Below are 20,021 nucleotides of genomic sequence, written 5' to 3' on the forward strand. Positions count from 1 at the left end.
CCAGCTCATCGGTCATCAACTTGAGATTTACGCCGCAACTCGTTTGTGCAGACGCTCAAGGACTACCAGCGGCGATTGGACACGTCAGGACTTAAGCCCAGTAATGAGCTCTATACGGAATATAAGGTACAAGTGTGTGTGTACATGTTTGTTTATTCATCCATAAAATCCAAAATAATAGCTTGTGGTATTTTCTAGGGCCAGACCGCATTTTTTTTAGGCTGATACAGCGATAAAGTGATATAAGAATAGTATAAACTAATAGCAACTGAAAAAAACAGTAAGAACAAATATTGACTGTTCCTGTGCGTTTTGGCCTCTTGGGGGCAGTGTGGTGCCGTGCATCCATGCCGTACACACTTAAAAAGTGAGTACAGAAGAAAGTTGTGATTGAATTCTATTGAAATAGCTCGTTTTTCACACATTGGGAAGAATTTTTGCTCTTACGCAGTGTTATCTCACCTGTGGGTGTGTGTTGTGTGTGAATATTCGCTATTTGAAGGAAAAACACTCCCGAAGTTGATGCTAATTTCCTGTTTTTGCATGGGATCCTCCCTTCGCTTTTAGCATTAGCACTAGGCTAGCGTTGTTTTGAAAATGAAGCATGTTTTGTATTTAGATATACAGTGGATGTAATTCTTAACGTCATGTGTTTTAGTTTTACCGGTAACTCCAACTGAGGTGTCATTAAACCGCTTAAAGGACGCTTTGGGACAACAGAATAACCAGAATAACATACACTACACACTTGCTAGTTGCTTTTTTTTTTTTTTTTTTTTTCTTTTTTTCTCAGGAGAGCTCAGTATTGTTCATTCGATTTGACATCATCATTGCGTGTGTGTGTGTGTGTGTGTGTGTGTGTGTGTGTGTGTGTGTGTGTGTGTGTGTGTGTGTGTGTGTGTGTGTGTGTGTGTGTGTGTGTGTGTGTGTGTGTGTGTGTGCGTGCGTGCGTGCGAGCGTGTGTGTATTCATCAGTTCACCTAAAGCCCATTAAAAAAAAATCCCATATTAATAATATAATATAATAATAAATTGCCAGATGCAGAAACATCAATGTAAGTTATCACGATGTAGTGGCTCTCGCTAACAGACAGAATTAAGTAACCGGAATTAGGTTAAAATATTCTATATACGTAGACCATGTTTCTATAAATTTTGATATTTGTTTTTTATTTGAGGCAGATATTTTTTCCATTAAAATGTGATTTATGAGGAGGTTAGACCATTAGTCGATATTCAGAGTTTGTTTATTTTTCCAGTTAACAAGAATTGTTTTTTTAGCGATAGTAAAGGCTACAAGTGTAGATTGAAATTGTTTATGCGGTAAGTCAGTTGTTGTTAGGTCACCTAGCAAACACAAGTTTGGAGATAAAGGTATCCTACAGTCCAAAATAGCGGAACGTTTTTCTAAGACTTTAGTCCAGAAATACATAACCGGAGTACATAACCATAAAGCATGAACATAAGTGTCTGTAGTGTTTTGTAAGCATTCGAGACAAATGTCGGAGTCTTTTTTATGCCTAAGTATTTTAAATTACCTATAGGAAATGAGTAGTGTGGGTCCTGGCTTGCAGGGTTTCATGAATTTTCTGTAATAGGTAGAAGTGTTGATTTTGTCCAGTTAATAGAATAATCTGATAACTGTGAGAATTTAGTTATTAAATTAAATACTTCCCCTAGCGAAGTAGCCGGCTTTTCTAAATAAAGTAAGATGTCATCGGCATATAGATTAATTTTATGTTCTGTTACCCCAGAGTGAATTCCTTGAATCCTTCTTTCCTGGCGTATGGCTAATGCAAGTGGCTCAATAAATATTGCAAATAATAAAGGGGATAGTGGGCATCCCTGTCTTGTGCCTCTCTGTAAAGTAAAGCTCTGAGATATAATCCCATTAGTAGTAACTGTAGCTTTTGGAGAATCATATAATACTGATACCCAGTGGATAAATGATTTCCCAAAGCCAAATTTATTTAAAACAGCAAAGAGGAAGGACCAGTTAACTTTGTCGAAAGCTTTTTCTGCATCCAATGATATAATAACTGCCTTTTTATCATGCCGCTGTGACATGCTAATAAGGTTAAAGAGTCTCCTAATATTATTAGTAGAGTGACGATCTTTAATAAAGCCTGTTTGGTCGCTATGAATAATTGTCGAGATTACTGTTTCTAGTCTAGATGTGAAAGCCTTAGTGATAATTTTAATATCAGTATTAATTAGTGAAATCGGACGGTAACTTGATGGAAGGGTGGGGTCTTTTTCTGGCTTTAATAAAAGTTTAATTGCTGCTGTATTCATGTGTGGGCGTATGTAACCCTTAGTTTTAATTTCTGTTACTACTCTTAAGAATAGTGGAGCAAGCATTAACCAGAAGTGCTTAAAAAATATAGCCGGATAACCATCCGGGCCAGGTGCTTTGCCATTAGGCATACTATCTAGAGCACTGTACAACTCGTTTATAGTAAGTGGCGCATCTAACATGTCTTTATACACTTGCTAGTTGCTACTGCTACGCAAGCAAAATGGTGCATTCAGGGTACTTTCACAGAGTTGAAAACTTCAGTTTTCTTTGTTAAGGGGAAAATAATCGGCCATTTGGCCCAATTGGTTGATTGTTTTGGCCAATGTTTGGTCATTGGTCGGGCCCTAATATTTCCAGAGGTTGATGTTAGCAGTAGAAATGTCTACAAAGCTCATGTATGTCTCCAACTTTTTTTTTTTTTATTAGAACATCGACCTGACGCAGAAGAAGATGCTGTATGAAGGCCCCCTCACGTGGAAGGTCACCAAGGAGAAGGCTGTCGGTAAGTCGCACACTTGGGGCGGGGGTCCCCTCGTTTAAGCAAAAGGCCCCCGACGGTCCAGTCAACACGCGTGTCGCCATCAGAGGTGCAGTGCGTGCTGCTGGGCGACCTGCTGGTGCTCCTGCAGAGGCAGGACGACAAGATGGTGCTCAAGTGCCAGAGCAAGAGCATCATCGCCGTGCAGGAGGGCAAGCAGATGCTCAGCCCCATCATCAAGCTCGACTCGGTCTTCCTGCGGGAGGTGGCCACCGGTAACACACACGCACACACACACACACACAAAATGTATAAAGAAGAAGAAGAACAAATTGTTAAAAAGTGGACAATGTTTCAGGGTTTTTTTTTTTTTTTTTGTAAAAGAAGAAAAAAACTAAAAATGTTTTAGAAATATTAATAAGAAGCAGGTTTTTCAAATAAATTTTCACATTTTAATAAAAAGAAAGAAAATATTTTTGAGTTAATTTATTTTATTAATGTTTCAGACCATTTTTTACATGACAAGCATCAAGGGGGGGGGTGAAGTATTTCAGAATTTGGTGAAAAAATTTAAATTGAAAATGTTGGATTAAGGACAAAAAAGCTTGAGTTATTTATGGATTTTAAAAAAAATTGGGCAATGGGGGGTTTCAAAAATAACCATAAAAAAACATGATTTAGATCTTTTATTTAAGAAACATTTTTTGATTTTTGAACGTATATTTTTGCAACCTTGACTGTTAAGACGTTGACGTTGTTGACTTGCTTGTAGATTTGAAGGCCTTCTACGTGATCTTCACCTGGGAAAGCGGCGCGCAGATCTACGAGCTGGTGGCTCAGTCGGTGGGCGAGAGGAAACAGTGAGTGACTTTTGATGACCTTTTCAAACACTTGACTCTTTTTCTTCTCAACACGCCTGTTGAGTCTGCTGCTTCTTTTATCACATGCGCGTGCGTGTGAGTACAGGTGGACGAACGTCATCAAGTCAGCCGTGGACGATCTGAAGAAGAGCGGAGCGCCCATGAGGATTATCCTCCCTCCTGGAAGCGGACATGGGTGAGTGTGTGCGCGCGTGTGTGTCTGTGCATGTGCACGTGTGTATCCATCTTCTGAAGATGTGTGTGTGTGTGTGTGTGTGTGTGTGTGTCTCAGGCTGAGCGCCATTCAGAGCCCCACGGAAAACGGCGGTTTTAAGAGTAGCGGTGGTGAGACACTGATTGACAATCCACGCTCATTAGCATTGTTTGCTAGTTGACTCGCAGCTAAAATGTGTGTGCGTGTGTGTGTGCGTGCAGATCGCGATAAGGACAGCTTGAGTGACGACAAGTCGTCCGATCCGCGGCACTCTCTGATCGACTTCCTGTCTGACAAAGGCTTCGACCTCCTGGGACACTCTAACAGCGATCAGGAGAAAATGGCCGCCAGCGCTCTGGACGAAGGTGAGCCGCCGTCCCCCCGCGTGGCCGTGATGTCGTCACTTAACAAGCTCCTCCCCCCTCCCCTCGTCTGTCAGTCATGCTGCTGAAGAGGCTGCTGGTCGGGAGCATCACCCTGTCGGAGGACGGAGAAAACGGGGAGGAGCCCGGTCTCGAGATGGACAGCTGCCAATCAACAGGTGCTTGTTGGTGCCTTGAGATGCAAGCTTGACTCCACGCTTGTATCTCAAGTCATTTCTAACCATCAAGATTTGAGCGTTGAGCTAATTGAACATCGGCTTCCTTAGACGAAGGCCAGACGGCGGCGCAAGAGGAGAAGTTTGTCGCGGGCGCCACGGGCGACGCCGAGAGCCTCACCTCGGACACGGCCAGGTTGGTCCTGTCCCCGGAGAGGTTGGCGCAGGTGTGCCGGAGGCTCGTCAGCCTGGAGCAGCAAATCAGGAGACTGCAGGTGGTTTGGGGAGGAAAATAGCTTTTAGGCTCCACAATAACAGCAAAATGGCCGACAGGGGGGGGGGTTATCACGCCGCTGAAAATTGTCTGTTGAAATTGGACTTGACTGTCGAAGTGTGACGTGCGTGCTTTGTTTTTGTGTCTTGTAGACTGTAGAAGAGGAACATCACAGGCTACAGGAGGCGCTGTCCAAGTTCTCATTGGAGGGCGGCCATTTTGTCTAAGATGCCGTCACGCCACCTGCTGGCCATTAGGTGAGGCCAACAAGTCAAGAGGCGCTTACAAAAAAATCACGTGGGGAGGGTGACGGGCAACATGGAAACAGGAAGTAGCCTGCTTTCAATCAATCAATCAATCAATCTTTATTTGTATAGCACTTTTCATAGAAAAAATGCAACTCAGCCCAAAATTCACCCCAAAAAGTTTTTATGCTTGGAGGGGGTGGCTTTTGAAGCGTATCGAAAAAAGGAAAATACGAATTTTGGCGATGGAAACGGGTTTTGCGAATAACCGACAAGACCAGATCCACGTCACAGGTACGCTTGTAGTCACAAAGCAACGTCAGACGATAAAGTAAGGTATGTTTGTTGGGACGACGAAACAGAAATCTTTTTGGAATTAATTAAAGAAGTGAATATTAATGCAATTTTAGATGGAAAACAAGAAAAAAAGAAACACTACAGTTTATTAAGAATTACAAATGCAAACTCATCGTTGAACGACGCAGTCACTTCCTGTTTTTCTTCTTTTAAATGACTGTTGGATCACATCTCTCGGCTGTATTGCGCCACCTACGGCGGCGGAGTCGCCTCTCAATATTCACAAAAGAAGAACAGATGGAAATGAGCATAAGTCGCGTGTCCATTTTCAGTCAATTCGCTTAAAAGATACCAAACAATTGGATGGAAACATGACTATAGTCTGCAACATGAAATAAATAAATATGAGAGCAGAGTGTTTGTACTCTATTGATTTACATTGAATTATGTTTATTTTAAAATTGTGATTTTATTTTTTTTTATTCCCCTGAATTTCCTAATTGCGCATTTAAATTGTCGGCTGGTAAACAGCTGCTCCCATGCAACATTTAATGAATCCTTGTCTTTTTTTTTCTTTTTCTTTTTTTTTTTAGATCTTTTTCTTTCAAATGGTGCTGGTTTGGAGTGCAAAGAAGCTTTCCGAAAACAAACCTTCCCTTTGCTACGAAAACAGTGGGACGGGTGCTGGATATTTGCTGGAGAAGGGGAGGAAAATGGCGCTTGCGGCCAGTGCTGTGGAATGTGTGAGTTTGTGAATGCCGCGACGTAGCGCTACGTAGCATTAGCGTTACGTAGCATTAGCGTTACGTAGCATTAGCGTTACGTAGCGTTACGTTGACTTGGGTAGGTTAGGTAGCGTTGGCTAGCGTCACGTTAGCATTCGGCTGCCTAGCGTAGCGTCGAATGCATGTACAAAGAAAGAAAGGAAGGATTGGAAAGAACCACAAAACAACAACAACAAAAAAAACTCTTTTGAGTGTTTGTTTGCAGACACGTGCCAAAAACAAAAGCGACAGAATCAATACTTTTTGCTGCGCCACACACGAACACAGCTGAGGGAATCAAAAGTCACATAAGAGCCAAAATGAAAAATACGCAACGTTGCCTTAGGAAGCCATTCTAAAACGCCGCTATAAACCACACGGTGTTATTTCTTTGCCAAAGTACAACAAAAATGCACACGTTTTATTCTAATAGTTGAAAATGGTGGCGAGGAAAATACTATTAAGGATAGACTTTTTCTTTGTGTTGACTGTTATTTATTCCTTTTCGGGGCTTTGGGTTTTCTCCAAGTGGACGCGGGGCAGCGCTGGGCCCGGGCCGGCAGCGTAGACGCGTGAAGGCTAACGTAGGACGTAGAACAAATGGAACGGAGCCAAAACTCCTCACGTGTTTGGTTCGAGCGACGCGGATGCAAGTCGATGATGATTGTCATAGAAACCGTGGAAAATGTCAGAGTAGGGTAGGAAATGTTGTAAATGCCGTATTTTCTCAAATAGTGGCCAACTCCTGTAGACGGACCGACGTGGATGGTGGACCAAAACTGCCCACCTTAAAAAGAAATAAATGACTAAATAAATGGATAAAAGTGAAAATAAAAATGGATATAAAAAATAGAATCCAAAAATTTAATCCAAAAAATAAACATGAATGGAAATAAAAAACAACAAAATATAAATATATCACTAAATAAATAAAAGTAAAAATAAATACATAAATAAAAAACGAGATTCAATTTTTTTATATAAAAATAAATGTTGAAATATAAATAGAATTAAAAATCAATCAATAAAAAAAGCTCTGCTCTCACATTGAATTGTTTCATGCTGCAGACGACTTGTTGTCGAGCAACTCAAGTCGCAAGTCGAGGCGACAGCGGACAAGATTAGTCGTCCCATTAGCCGACGACATTTCCTTGTTCGCCGAACCGCTCACTCGACCAATGACGGGCAGTTTGCAACGGCGGAGGCCAACCCGAGACACACTTAGGACCGCCCCCCTCATTTGAATTACATTTCGACCTGGCAGAGCGTCTGCAGCATGAAATAAATAAATGTGAGAGCAGAGCGTTTTTATTGATTCATTGATATTTCATTCTATTTATATAATTGTTTTTTTTTATTATTATTATTTTTGTATTTATGTTTATTTTAGGATATTTATATATATATATTTTCATATTTTGATATCTTTTTATTTTCACTTTTACTCGTGTATTTATTTTTAATTTTGGCAGTTTTGGCCCTCCATAGATGTCAACTGCTTATGAAATGTGACGATTACCACGAGTCACCGAAGAAAAATAAATGCCTGTACAGACCTAAATAAGTATTTCAACACTGCTGCTACCCAAAACAGCAGCACCTACTGAAGAAAACGGATGAATTAAAAGTTCCTTATAGCTGTTAGGTTTATCCACATCTGAAAAGAAATGCCTCAATTTATGTATTCATTGTAATATAATAATTTCAGAATTGTCCAAATAAAAGCCTGAGTAAAAATAAAAAAAATCACCCTGTGGCCACTATTTGCAGGAAAAAGGTCAATCGGCCGTTGGAAAAGTGTCGGGCCCGGCGCTGCCGCACTTGTCGTCCACTTTTGACTGACGCATTTGCTTTGATATCTTTAAGCAGTGCAGGACCAAAAACGGCAAAAATGACGCTCTCTTATTTCATTTACAGTTTTGTTTGTGTTTTTTTTTTTTTTTTTTACTACTTTCCACGTACGCCTGCTTCGATACAACGTGAACGGTGGAGTGCGTACGAACGCGACAGACAATTCTGGCAGCCGGTGGAGAGAGAACGCTCGCTAAAACATTGAAGTGAAAATATTGTGGCGTTGCCACCTGGCCAATTTCTTGGCGCTACTTGGCGAAGCGTGAGCTGCCGTTTCGTAGCAAACATTTGATTGCGCAAAGATGATTTGAAAGAAAAGCACCAGAAAGGTGGCCAATGTAAAATCGCTTTTGCCGGCAAATGGTGACGCTTGGATGGCACCTTTTACCGAATTGCATTTGAATGTGCCAAAATAGACACTTGAGGTAGAAAATGTTGACAACATACTTTTTATTGTATTGTTAAAATGGGGCGAGGGGCCTTCACATAATAATCAACTGCTATTTCTTTGGAGTACCGTGTTGGAATTGGCCGAACAATAAAAAGTTAGCGCTTGTATTATATTTCCAGAATGTAGCATAGTTTTTTTTCTCTTCCAAGTGATGACTATGCAAGAAGTATACTGTGTATTTTGGGTTTTGATTTTATTTTAAATGATGTACACTTTAAGGAAAACGAATGTGGTACGTTGTTTTGTTGTGTTTTTTAATAAATTGGGGAAATAAGCGTGTCTCCTTTTTTTCTCCATTGTTTTAAATTTATACCAAGGACTAAAGAGTCAGCAGTTTGTTTTTTAATGACCCAGCAGATAAAGATTTGCTTTTGAAGGTATTAGTTGATTACTATATTAAGTGTAATCTTTGCGTGTTGAAAAATAATTGAAAAATGAGATCTGATGAAGAGGCCTTCTTTGCAAAGAATTTATTTTAGGAGCTCCTAAAAGACACAAGATTTAATGCTTACATTCGAAGATGATGTTAAGCCTCGAGTGTGTCAATATGAAAACACACAGTCGCTTTATAGATGAAAAAAAGCATACTCCTCCTCTGAGGCTGGACAAAGGGTTAGTAATTATAATAGACAGACAAGTGATATACTGACATGTTTACTTCAACTCCCCATCCAAGCCGGAAATATATGATTAGACAGGTAATGCCATGAGACCTAGACTCTCTCAGCCCAACAGTGTTATCTGCATGAGAACTTGAGAACTTTACTCCCATCACAGTCCTATCTCACCAGCTGGCAGGGAGTGAAAAAGTTCCAATATACTTCACAACAACGTCATCACAGTTATATTCATTACAATACACAGTTATATGGCAAGTTATGTTTATAAGTAAATTCATAAACAGTAAAAAATATAAATTGAAAATGTTAAATGTCTTCACTTTCAACAAAGTTGGAGTTGTTGGAAGCTCTACTGAACAAAATCTGTTCCAGAATGCCGCTTGAGCAATTTTTCACATTGGAAACGAGAAGTTAATGATTGTGAACACACGAGGTCAAAAGCGCACATTTAATCCTTTGATAATGGAATTAAACTTAACGTTAGTCCCAAATTCACAATTTCAACGAAGGGATGTGCTCGCTCAAATGGAATTGAGAGGCTACCACTGTAGCGGGGCACGGGAAATCGATCCACCTTCAAATTTTCTACAGGCTAACATGTTAGCATTTTTATCACTTTGAATTTGAAAAAGTACGCGGCTGAAGAGAACAATGTCAAATGTTCCTCCATCTACTTTAGTACTTTCTGTACTCATGTCATGTAGCTATTTTTGCTTTAAATGTTAAAAGTATGAACTTGTTAGCATTGAACCGGTTAGCATACCATGTTTTTCCGTTCACATGTGAAATCCTGATGTACAATCCTTATTGTGTACTGGGTTGCTCTCTCGCTATATGCTAGCCGCCTAGCCCAAATTTGTTAGTATGTTAGCGTTGGACCGAGAACTTCTCCATTTAGGCATGAGATGTCCGCAAATTTACAACATGGTCGCGACACAGGTTGTTCACATGCTAGCTGTTAGCATTGTTAAGTTAGAATAGTTGTAGTGTTTCCATTCAGAGTCTCTTTTGACGCAGCTGGGACTTTTATGCAAATACGTCATCGGCTCATTGAAGCGTAAATCCTGACAGAACAACAAAACGCATTATTTTGATACAACAACGGGCAGTTGTTGTGCGGAGCCTGTTCTTTGTCCAGGACGATCTTACATAAGCAAGATGGCCGCAGTCTGCAGCATTTTCATCATCACCTGCGTAGCAGGTAAGTCTGATCAATAACATTTTGAACATATGTCAAAAGTCATTGAATAAAAAGGTAGTGGTGATTAAATGTGAAGGCAAGAACAATCACGTTCAGAAATGTATTGATAATTGATTTCTGATGTCGATATGTCATTGATTTATTTGACCTTGTTTTTAGCCTTTAATGTTATGCTTGGGTGAACTTCTCCCCTCTGCTAAAAGTATGACCATACATGGCCGTCCGTGTGAGGCAAATCGTTTACATGACGATCGAGTCCTGCAGTATTTTCTGCATGCATTTGGCTCTTTTTAATTTTAAGTCCTTTCTCATGACATACTTGCGTCATTTATTGCAAAATGCCCAAAACGGTGTCACATTCTGCAACAAAACGATTTTTGCGTACTTTACCAAAACTCAGAATGGTAAAAAAAAAGTAACATGTATAAATAAAAAAAATAAACTAAATTGTAGGTTAATTCAAATAGTACAATAATAATATGAGCTCATAATGCATTGTAATAAAATAAGTACAACATTTTTTAAATTACATTAAATAATTGTTTTTGGAAATTCATTCAAAACATCAACAATTTTACAGACGCATTCAACATCTTGTTATATAATTGTTAAATTTATTCCAAAAAGTCAGAAATAATTGTATGTATTTATAATTATTGTAGATTTAACTATTGTACTTACAGTATACCTTGACATTTTTGTCTCTTATGTTAAAACAAGATTAGTAAACTATTTTACACATATACGTATAGTTTTATATGATATTTAAATATTTCAAACGGGAAAAGAAACGATTTAATAAGTAATGCTGTTTGTGTCAAATAATTGGCATTTTTGCATCATACAAAAAAAAATCTGAATGAATCTTTTCTGATTGTTTTTTTTAACCTTATCTTCCACCGACCTGGCTCATCTTTCCATTTTAAAACCCAAATGCGGCTTTTGAGGCCAATGTTTGCCCTTCCCTAATATACTGTTTGGTTATATTATTGATTGATATTTTCTTTTAGTATCGCGCTCCACTTTTTATAGCATCTCTGAAGAGTCTTATTATCTCTGAGATAATAAAAGTTACTACCTGTGGGAGACGTGTATTTGTGATTTATTCATGTTAAGTGTACTTGGTGCGTGCAGTGGTCTCCACTGGCATAAAGGTGGACCGGCCTTGGCTGAGGGTCCATTTGTCTCAGCGGGCCGTGCTGGAGTGCTGCTACCGGAGCGGCGCGACCTCCCTCCAAGCCACCTGGTTTATGCACGACCAGCCGGCCAACGGCTCCGCCATCCCGGTTCCGATCCGCACATCAGACCGGCTGAGCTCGGACTACAGGGCGCACGCCGGCTTCACCTGCGGGACCCTGACCTTTGCTGAGGTGAAGGTGGCCGACTCGGGCCTGTACAGATGTTGGTTCAACGACACCGGGATATTCACGCCCGGCACTTACCTGCAGGTGTACGGTAAGTAGAAAACGAGGTTCTTTATGATGCAATATTTTTTTAATGGGCCCGCGGCTCCACGGATTTTTGTTGTTGTTGTTCTGCCTCCAATTTATTTTAGGTGTAATTCCACTGGCGACCACAAGATAGTGGCATACTCTTTTGTTTGACACTGTAGAATGAAAACAGGAAGTATTTCAAGTCACGGTAGTTTTTGCTGAATTTGTCTTTCAAATCCTTTTAAATCCTGCTCGGTTGAAACTTCTTAGCTTCCTTAGCGCTCTCTAAACGCCATTTGCTGTCTTGACATATGTTAGCATGTTAGCATTTGACCCGTCTCTGAGTAAGGTGGTGTGCAAACGCCGGAGTCAAGCTCACGCTAAGCGGCGCTAACACCTGGTAAACCATAAATCTTGTTAAAGTCGCTCTGCGTGGTCGTGTCAGTGTTAGCATCTTTATTTGCTTGTCTGGCTAATCTGCACTCAGCACAAGGCTCTCATTAAAATCGCCCTCGCTCATTTCCAGGCAGTGTGCAAGCGTGACGTTAAGCGCAGGCCCTTTCTCACGATGAAAACGCAGCTTTTTGTGCTAATCTCATTAGCTGCTGATGTGAAAGAACCTACAGGGGTGGGATTATGCGATAACACTTACCTAACAGTCTGATTGTCCATTCATGTTTGACACTCCAAATGGTTCACGGAGCAAGTTGAAGTCAACCATGGGAGTTTCATGCGAAATGACCACAGTCAAACCCGCATTCTTCCTGCTTTATAGTTCTGAATATATGACGCGGCATGGAGTCACATACCACCTGACAATTTTGCGGCTTTTTCCCATCTTGCTTTGCTGTAAAAACTGAACCGAGGGATTACATTGTCCCGGCTCGACCTGGATTTTGGATTTTGTAGTTCCACCTTTTTCCAGTGAATTGCATCGGCACGCATTCAAGTACCCGATGCACGGTCGTCGTGTGAAGGTGCATGAAGTTAGAGGCATGTTCTGCTTGATGGTGGTCATTGAAGCCACCCCCTTCACTCCCGGCTGTTTTACTGGATTTTGACTGATTTTGCAAGGCCCACAGAATATTGCCTTCTATTTCTATAAAAACATGGAGTCTCTTCTTTCATCAGGAAAAAATGAAATTTCTTTGTTTCAGTATTGAAGCAATTAGCAATAGAATATAGCTAAATGTCATCATTAATCACAAATCTGTTTAAAATTGTGGGGAAAAGAGCTTTTTGCAACATGGCCCTGGTTGATCTCTTATACTGTGTTGCCACCTGCTGGCCGTTTTTGTAATAACTTCCATTGCTTGAAGCATTCTCTCTCAGTTCAGAGGCTGCATCATAGCCTTCTGTATACTCTAGCATAAAATAACAAAAACATTAATAAATAAATAAAAACACACATATAAATACGTTTTTGGGACCATGGCAATATTTAACTCATTTACTGCCATGAATTCATCAAAAAAAAAAAGATTATTAAAAATTAAAGGCAAGAGGCGATTTATTTTTTATTGCATGACTTCACAAGTTAACTCACGATTAATCACAAATTTTACATCTGTTCTAAATGTACAATAAAAAAATTCTTTGTTTTCATACTCTTGTTGACAAAAGTGGGAAGAAAATGTTAAACTAATAGAAATAGTTCAAATTAATTTTTGACGTTTATAGCTGTCAATGGCAGTGAATGAATAAAAAAAAAAAGTTTATTAAAAATTTGGGGCATCAGGCGATTAAAGTTTTTAATTGTAATTAATCACATGACTTCACTAGTTAACTCGCGATTAATCACAAATTTCATATCCGTTCTAAATGTAAAATTTAAAAAAATCTAGGTTTCATACAATTGTTAACAAAAGTGGGAACAAAATTAAACTAATAGAAATAGTTGATTATAATAAGAATTTTTGACGTTTATAGCCGTCAATGGCAGTGAATGAGTTCAAATGGAACAATCTATATACATTTTTGGGAGCAAATGAGTTACGAGACAAAGTCAGGAAAAATGCTGAAAGTCTGACTTTAAATTTAGCTTTGAATCTTGTTTGTGTGCGTCCAGAGCCGCTGAAGAAGACGATAAACCTCAGCGAAAAGACCAAAGATAGCATCCTGATGGCCGAGGGGATCCTGCTTCTTCTGTGCGTTCTGGTGCCTTCGGCCACGCTCCTCTGCAAGGTCAGATTTGCTACCAAATTCAGCGGCACAACATGGAAGATTTATTTCCACCGGACAAAAGCATGAAAGTGACCAAAATGACTTGATCGTCTTCTCTCAGTCAAAGCAACTTCATGCGCTTGAGCAGAAGAAGGCGAAGAAGGAAGACGAGAACATTTATCAGGTGGGCAAGCGAAGTTGCACATCAAACGCAGCACCCGTCCGTGTTTTTGTTGGGTGTCCAAAAATCCATTTGGTGGTGTTACTGGTGACGACATCAGGTCAAAGTTCATTTCCATGAAAAAATCCATTTGCGACAAACAACGTGAAGCAACAATGCCATGTTGAATATTTTTGTCAATATTACGGCGACTCTGTTCACTTTCATCGCCAGGGCCTCGATCTGAGTGACTGTGACAAAGCACTGAGCCTGTACCAGGAGCTGGTTGCCATCGCGCAGGAGGAAGTCCAGCTGGAAACCCCATGAATGGAACGGAAGAAACAAAATTAGGGGCTTGGGGAGGACGGAGAGCGAAGTCGTCGTTTATCAAAGTGTGTAATGTCTGCAAGGCCAAAGATTGCTTATTGCATGCAGAGCTTTTTGTATCCAACGCAGTCTTTAATCTGCTTCACTTGAACTCACTTGTACACAAAATTAAAACGCAACATAGTTTCTTCAAGTCTTCTTTGAGTGAGAGATACAAAATATGTGCGCAGATATTTAACTATTGGGGGCTTCGCTATATTTTATTAGTCTGTTTGTTCTGGGCTTTATAATTCATCTAAATTTGTATTTTTTCGCATTCCTTTGATTTATTTTTGTACTTTTATTTTTTTATTATTAGCTGATTTTTTCTTTATTTTTCTGAATTCTTTAAAATGCAATATTTAAAATGTATTTAATTTGTATTAGCTCATTTTATTTTAAAGAAAAAATATTTTATTTTTTAATTTTATTTGGATTTGTAAAGAATTTCTTTTCATTCTTTAAAGTTAATTTCATTGTAGTTTTTAAAATGTGGGCATTTGTTGAAATTAAACCAAATTGCACTTTTTAAATGTATTTTCATTGCGTGTACACATCATCTATTATTACGCTTTGTACTTTAAAATTGTTTTATAAAATATAAATGTATTTTCTTTATGTATACATTAATATTTATAGCTATTATTAGGCTCTGTACTTAAAAAATGTTGTTATAATTTAAGCATAAATGCATTTTCATTCATGTTTACATGGCTATTTTAAGCTCTGGAACGCCATGTTACGTGTCCAAGCAACGCGCCGATTCTGATTGGCTGCCGTGTCGAGACGCCCGCTCCCATTGGCTAAAGCAAGACTTGCTGGGCGGAGCCTCAGTGCCCCGCGAGGCAGGTAGGGTTAGAGGGACGACTTGCTCGAAGGCGGCGGCTTCGTTCGGCGAGTCAACAAGAGCGTGTGAACATGGCGTCGAACAAGAAGAGCGGCGGGAGCGGCAGGTTCGACAAAAGTGCCAACGGGAGACGCTCGACTAGACAAAAAGAGGCTCCAGTAGGTGAGTAGAGGTTTTTTTTTTTTGGTGGTCTTTTCCTGGTGTGGTCTCGTAATGACGTCTTCCCGGAGCCCGCCCCTAACATACTTTTGAGTTCCCTGCTAGCTTAGCTGCTAACTACACTAGCTGTCTTTTAAGCCGCTAGCCGCTTAGCCGCACCCGTCAAAACAAGTGAGCTTGTGACGCTATGAAAACGTTGCTGTCCTCTGTTAGGTAAATGTTCATCATCGCCCCCCTTTCCCATTCGTGAATCCCCATCATAAGCATTTCTAATGTTCCGACGAGTAGATTCATGCTCACTTTGAAACGTTCTTGTTCCCCTACTTTCAGCCACTGACACTGGCAGGACTCACCTGAGCAGGTACTTTCTAAAATAAAACTCATAGATGTAACAATGTCCCTTTTATGTGGTTGTGTCACTGTCGTTAGTCATAGTGCTGTTGCTCAATGGTGACGTTACGTGTGACGTCAGTCCAGACAGGAAATGCGTCGTGAAACTTTTGCATTCTTCGTCCTGAAATGTCTTCTTGTGAGCATCGTCCGACTCCAGAGTCACTTTCAGCAAGGCAGGGAGTGGCGTCTTAAAGACTTTGTGCTCATATGTGAGTCATTTCTTCCCATGGGTTTGTATGGTATGAGCGCAGCGGGAGAGCCGTAAATGCCCGATGGGCGTTCTGGTTTCCTCACACTGTTCAAAAACGTGGCAAAGGTTCATTGAGGACCTTTGCTGGCAAAAGACACCGCACACAGTGACATGTCAAGGGTCTTGACACTGGTGGACACTCGTTCTTATTCAGATTTACATGTCATTTCTCCCATGGGAACTTAGTGATGGAAATAGAAATACAGTGATGGAAATAGAAATACAGTGAACCCCTGTTTATCCAAAACCACTCTCGATATGTGAATGTCTATGATATAGAGAGGCCATATAAAAGACTATTTTTACAAGGGGTGTGTCAAAAAATCGATTCTCATAATAATCGTGATTCTCATTTAGTACGATTCCGAATCAATTTAAATGTCCCAAAATCGATTTTATTTTAATTATTTTATACTGTCTTGCCTTTGTCTGTGTGTGCCTTTATTTGGAGCGCTGTTCATGTTGTACCTGATTTGACCATTTAGAGGCAGTGTGGTTCCACGTGATCTAATACACTGTTAAGTTGTAGCCACATTAGAGAGTAAAAGGAAAAAGTCACAATCAAGTTATTCCAATAAAAGTTGTTTTTTTGCAGCGTGTAGCCGTTCTTTTGAGTGATAAAAGTGCCGCGAGTAACGCGCTAATTAGCATTAGCTAGTCAGACTGGAGTAGATCATTATAAGTCCTTGCACATCTACAGATTGAAGCAAAAATCATTGTCAAACAAATCATTTTGAATCAAAAATCGTCCTTAATCAAAAATCGATTCTGAATCGAATCGCAGGCCCAAAAATCGGAATCGAATCGTGAGACATTCAAAGATCCCCACCCCTAAATTTTACCCCACCAACACGCTTGAAGTAGATTTAAACTTCCAGACCAACCCTGCAATACACCAAATCCAGGAAGTAGCGTCCAAATATTTATTTTGTTATTTTATATATATTTTAAAGCTTCATGCATACATGCCCAAATATATGCATGTGAGGTGCAGGTATTGTTTTTGCCCACTTGGGGTCACTATCCTTGCATTGTACAGTAAGTATCTTGTCACTGAAAGCGTATGACTTTAAAAGACAAGTGGGTGTCAGACACAGCAATCGACAGTGTAGATAGAGCAAGCTGTCTGCTAAGTGGCTAATCCGTTAACCAGCTAATTAGCTCATGATGTTTAGTGTAGATGTGCAGTTGTGCAACTTCAACCAGTTGTACTCGACACGTTGAACTTCAGCTTCATAAATGATAGTCAAGCTAACAAATATCTGTGTTGTGGCATTTTGAACACAAATTATGAAGCAAATAATATAACAATACTCACAGGCATAAATTCTTCATCCTCTGTGAAGAAAGATGAATATGGCTGCAAGCTGCAGCTCACTGAGGAGTTTTGACCGGCTCCACATATATCCTTATGCCTGTATTCTACTGCCCCCAGGTGGCCAAGCCATGCACACCACAAGGAACAGTACAGTGTCCATTGAATTTAAGCAAAAAAAGTGGCAAAACCTGAGTAATTCTATACATGATATTTAGTTATGTCATGATGGTTATTTTTTCATAAAGTATTTTATAGTATGTTTATAAATAAAATGCTAGTTAAATTTTTTGGGGGGGGAGACTGGAGGGATGAATGGCATTTATATTCATTTTAATGGGGAGAGATGATTTGATAAACTCTCATCTCAAGGCACCACGGTAACTAGTGTAACTGTAATAGAATAGAAAATAATGCCATTTATTGTTATTGTACGTCGTACAGCGAGATGATAACGACTGTCAAAAAAAAACACATTAACTTGACGTGCAGAAGTTGAAATTAGTTTGCACTTGGGAGGTGAGTCTCTTCACATTAGTACGCAACACGGCTTCATTTTGTGGTCCATTTTGCAGCTTTGGCTGCTTTAGCTTAAATTGGGCGACAAGGACGAGTCAAGACTTGACTTGGCCTTTCTCGTCTGCTGGAGACCCTCTTGCCCTTCACCAAAAGCACAAGGGTGTTATTTGTTGTCGAGGGGTCGACATGAACCCAACGCGTCCGCCCTCTTGACCGCCGCTTCTCTTGCTGCCCGACATGCGCTCAACGTGTGATAGGACACTTTAAAAATAGCAAGTGGCGGGCAGAGGAAGCGCGCACAGCGTGTGTGTGGAGTGGGGGGGGGGGGGCACAGAGCGGTGACCCCTGTCCCACAAGTGCACATGTGAACAACAGGAAGCACGCAACAATGGCTGTTTGCACACGAGAGGCTTCGTTCGCAATGCCTTGGATGAGGAAGTTACATCCTTTTTTCTTGTTGAGACGAGGCCCCGTGACAAATGTGTTATTCACAAAAACGTCAACAGGCAGCCCTAGAAACCGGACTTTACACCTAAAACATTTTCTTTCAAATAATATGTCGTGTTTAGTTTGTGGAATTTGAATTAAGCAACAAAATCTACCTATTTGAATCCATTTGGCACTTGCTGATGACTGAAAATAACACCGTGCTTTCGGGGCTCGGGTAATGACCGTCATGGCTCGCCTGTTTTCTGGGTTTGGTCATGTGACATTCTCCAAAGTCGTGTTTCTTGAACTTTGCTTGGCAAGTCGTTGAGGCACGAGAAACTCAAACTCACGCTTGATAGCAATCGCGGGAGTTTGCCATTTCTTGTTTATTATTATTATTATTATATTTGATCATTTACAATTGATCCAATAATTGTGTTATGTAAAGAAATGGAGCAGGCCGACCTTTTGGCGGTGAATACAATTCGATATGTATGCTGCCACAGTCCTCATTCCCAGATATTACAGATATGTTTCCATTTTTAATCGTGACCTTAAGTACACAATCGAGTGTGTGTGTGTGAAGGGTCATGTCTTCAGCCTGGAGCCACACTGAAAAAAACATTTGTATTCGTACGGACTTGGCACAAACTGCTTGCTCTTTTTGGCTTCACAAACATGACAAAAATCCCCCAGCCTGATAATTCACGTGAAGCAAAACAACTTGTGCAATCAATTCCAAGAGACTTCAAATGATTCAATTTTTAGGTTCATGCTCTCATTTGTACTACTTGTGCCTTTGAGACGACTCGTAATTATGAACAAAGGTTGACAACACAATTCGCTAAATGAATGTCACATTTGTTTAGGCAAAAGCCAAGCGCTCTGCAACTACTTTTAAAGGCACACCATACAAAAGCTTTGCTCTGTATTACCCCCTCCAAGCCAGTAGGGTGCAGCAGATTACCAAAAACTGTGCAGGGTTCTCCTCAGTCGCAAGAAACATGTCATTTTCCTTTTCTTGAGTTAGTAGAGGCCATCTTGAGTTTTGGATTATTATTGACTAGTGGGTGACATGATTTGCGTTCATTTATCCATCCATCCATTTTCTACACCGGCTGGCGGATGAGCTCAAGACTATTCAACACTCCCGTTCTGTTGCATTGTCTCACTAGCACTGCTTTAGGATCAAAGGGGCAAGCCCTAAAGACTTCATTCATTCAATCCAGTTCTGTAAACATTAGATTCATTTTAGTTTGCTCCATTTTCACTTCATGGTCAGAGCAGGTATTAACAGTGGGGGAGGGGGGCTCTAGAAAAGACCACATAAAAATGAGACCAAGACATGACTAAGACTTTGAGGAAACCAAATCACGGTGAAGACATTGCGGAGTTATCAAGAAAACAAGAAGTCAAGACTAAGACTTGGATGAGTTAAGACCAAGACTTAGAAGCCAAGTAAAGACCAAGCTTGGCTTTAATCCCGAGTGCAGACCAAGACTTAAGGCATTAAAAACAAGTTCATACTACAGCTTTGAAGACCTGAAACCTAGTCAAGACTAAAACTGTCAGGAGATAAGCTCGAGATTTTGAGGGGTTACGATGCGACGGCGACATCGCTTCATCTTAAAAAGTCTGCGCAACTATTGCTAACTTATAATGTGCAATGCTTTAGACAAGCTAACAGAATTAGCGTCAATGTTTAAATATAAACCTGTAAATAACAGATATTTGAACACAAACCGAGATCACAAATACTAAAAAAAAAATTTTACTCTCAGTCTGCGATAAAGTAGTCGCATTCCTATAGATTAGTCATGATGGTCTTGGATATCCTTTGTATCTTTTCATCCAATCTATGTATGATCTGCATGTGCGCACCACACTGCCCCCGG

At 40.2% G+C, this 20,021-nt stretch overlaps 3 protein-coding genes across 7 annotated transcripts in view; all 3 read left to right on the forward strand.

Moving 5' to 3' along the window:
* The window catches only part of arhgef1 (Rho guanine nucleotide exchange factor (GEF) 1), a 43,414-nt gene extending 34,869 nt beyond the window's left edge, over positions 1–8,545 (forward strand). For all 5 annotated transcript variants that reach the window (XM_077576126.1, XM_077576127.1, XM_077576129.1 and 2 more), the window contains 11 exons: positions 52–126; positions 2,726–2,801; positions 2,885–3,052; positions 3,550–3,637; positions 3,744–3,833; positions 3,930–3,982; positions 4,073–4,216; positions 4,291–4,392; positions 4,501–4,664; positions 4,816–4,920; positions 5,799–8,545. In XM_077576126.1, the coding sequence (XP_077432252.1) occupies positions 52–126; positions 2,726–2,801; positions 2,885–3,052; positions 3,550–3,637; positions 3,744–3,833; positions 3,930–3,982; positions 4,073–4,216; positions 4,291–4,392; positions 4,501–4,664; positions 4,816–4,890 (1,035 nt within the window). In that variant the 3' untranslated portion in view covers positions 4,891–4,920; positions 5,799–8,545. The remainder of the gene's footprint in view (positions 1–51; positions 127–2,725; positions 2,802–2,884; positions 3,053–3,549; positions 3,638–3,743; positions 3,834–3,929; positions 3,983–4,072; positions 4,217–4,290; positions 4,393–4,500; positions 4,665–4,815; positions 4,921–5,798) is intronic.
* A 1,447-nt stretch (positions 8,546–9,992) lies between these two features.
* cd79a (CD79a molecule, immunoglobulin-associated alpha) lies at positions 9,993–14,751 on the forward strand. Its single transcript, XM_077574989.1, has 5 exons — positions 9,993–10,092; positions 11,227–11,547; positions 13,594–13,709; positions 13,810–13,872; positions 14,083–14,751. The coding sequence occupies exons 1-5, from the start codon at positions 10,050–10,052 to the stop codon at positions 14,173–14,175; spliced, it is 636 nt and encodes a 211-aa protein (XP_077431115.1). The 5' UTR covers positions 9,993–10,049; the 3' UTR covers positions 14,176–14,751.
* A 329-nt stretch (positions 14,752–15,080) lies between these two features.
* The window catches only part of lipeb (lipase, hormone-sensitive b), a 31,218-nt gene continuing 26,277 nt past the window's right edge, over positions 15,081–20,021 (forward strand). Inside the window, 2 exon segments of the mRNA XM_077574978.1 lie at positions 15,081–15,223; positions 15,551–15,581. Of these exon segments, the coding sequence (XP_077431104.1) occupies positions 15,133–15,223; positions 15,551–15,581 (122 nt within the window). The 5' untranslated portion in view covers positions 15,081–15,132.

Source organism: Vanacampus margaritifer, chromosome 9, assembly GCF_051991255.1.
Source record: "Vanacampus margaritifer isolate UIUO_Vmar chromosome 9, RoL_Vmar_1.0, whole genome shotgun sequence".
Classification (NCBI taxonomy): Eukaryota; Metazoa; Chordata; class Actinopteri; order Syngnathiformes; family Syngnathidae; genus Vanacampus; species Vanacampus margaritifer.

Coding starts and splice junctions, on each gene's coding strand:
- cd79a (XM_077574989.1), top strand. CDS start 10,050: ATGGCCGCAGTCTGCAGCATTTTCATCATCACCTGCGTAGCAG. Junction 13,710..13,809: donor CGGCCACGCTCCTCTGCAAG/GTCAGATTTGCT, acceptor GTCTTCTCTCAG/TCAAAGCAACTTCATGCGCT. Junction 13,873..14,082: donor AAGACGAGAACATTTATCAG/GTGGGCAAGCGA, acceptor TTTCATCGCCAG/GGCCTCGATCTGAGTGACTG.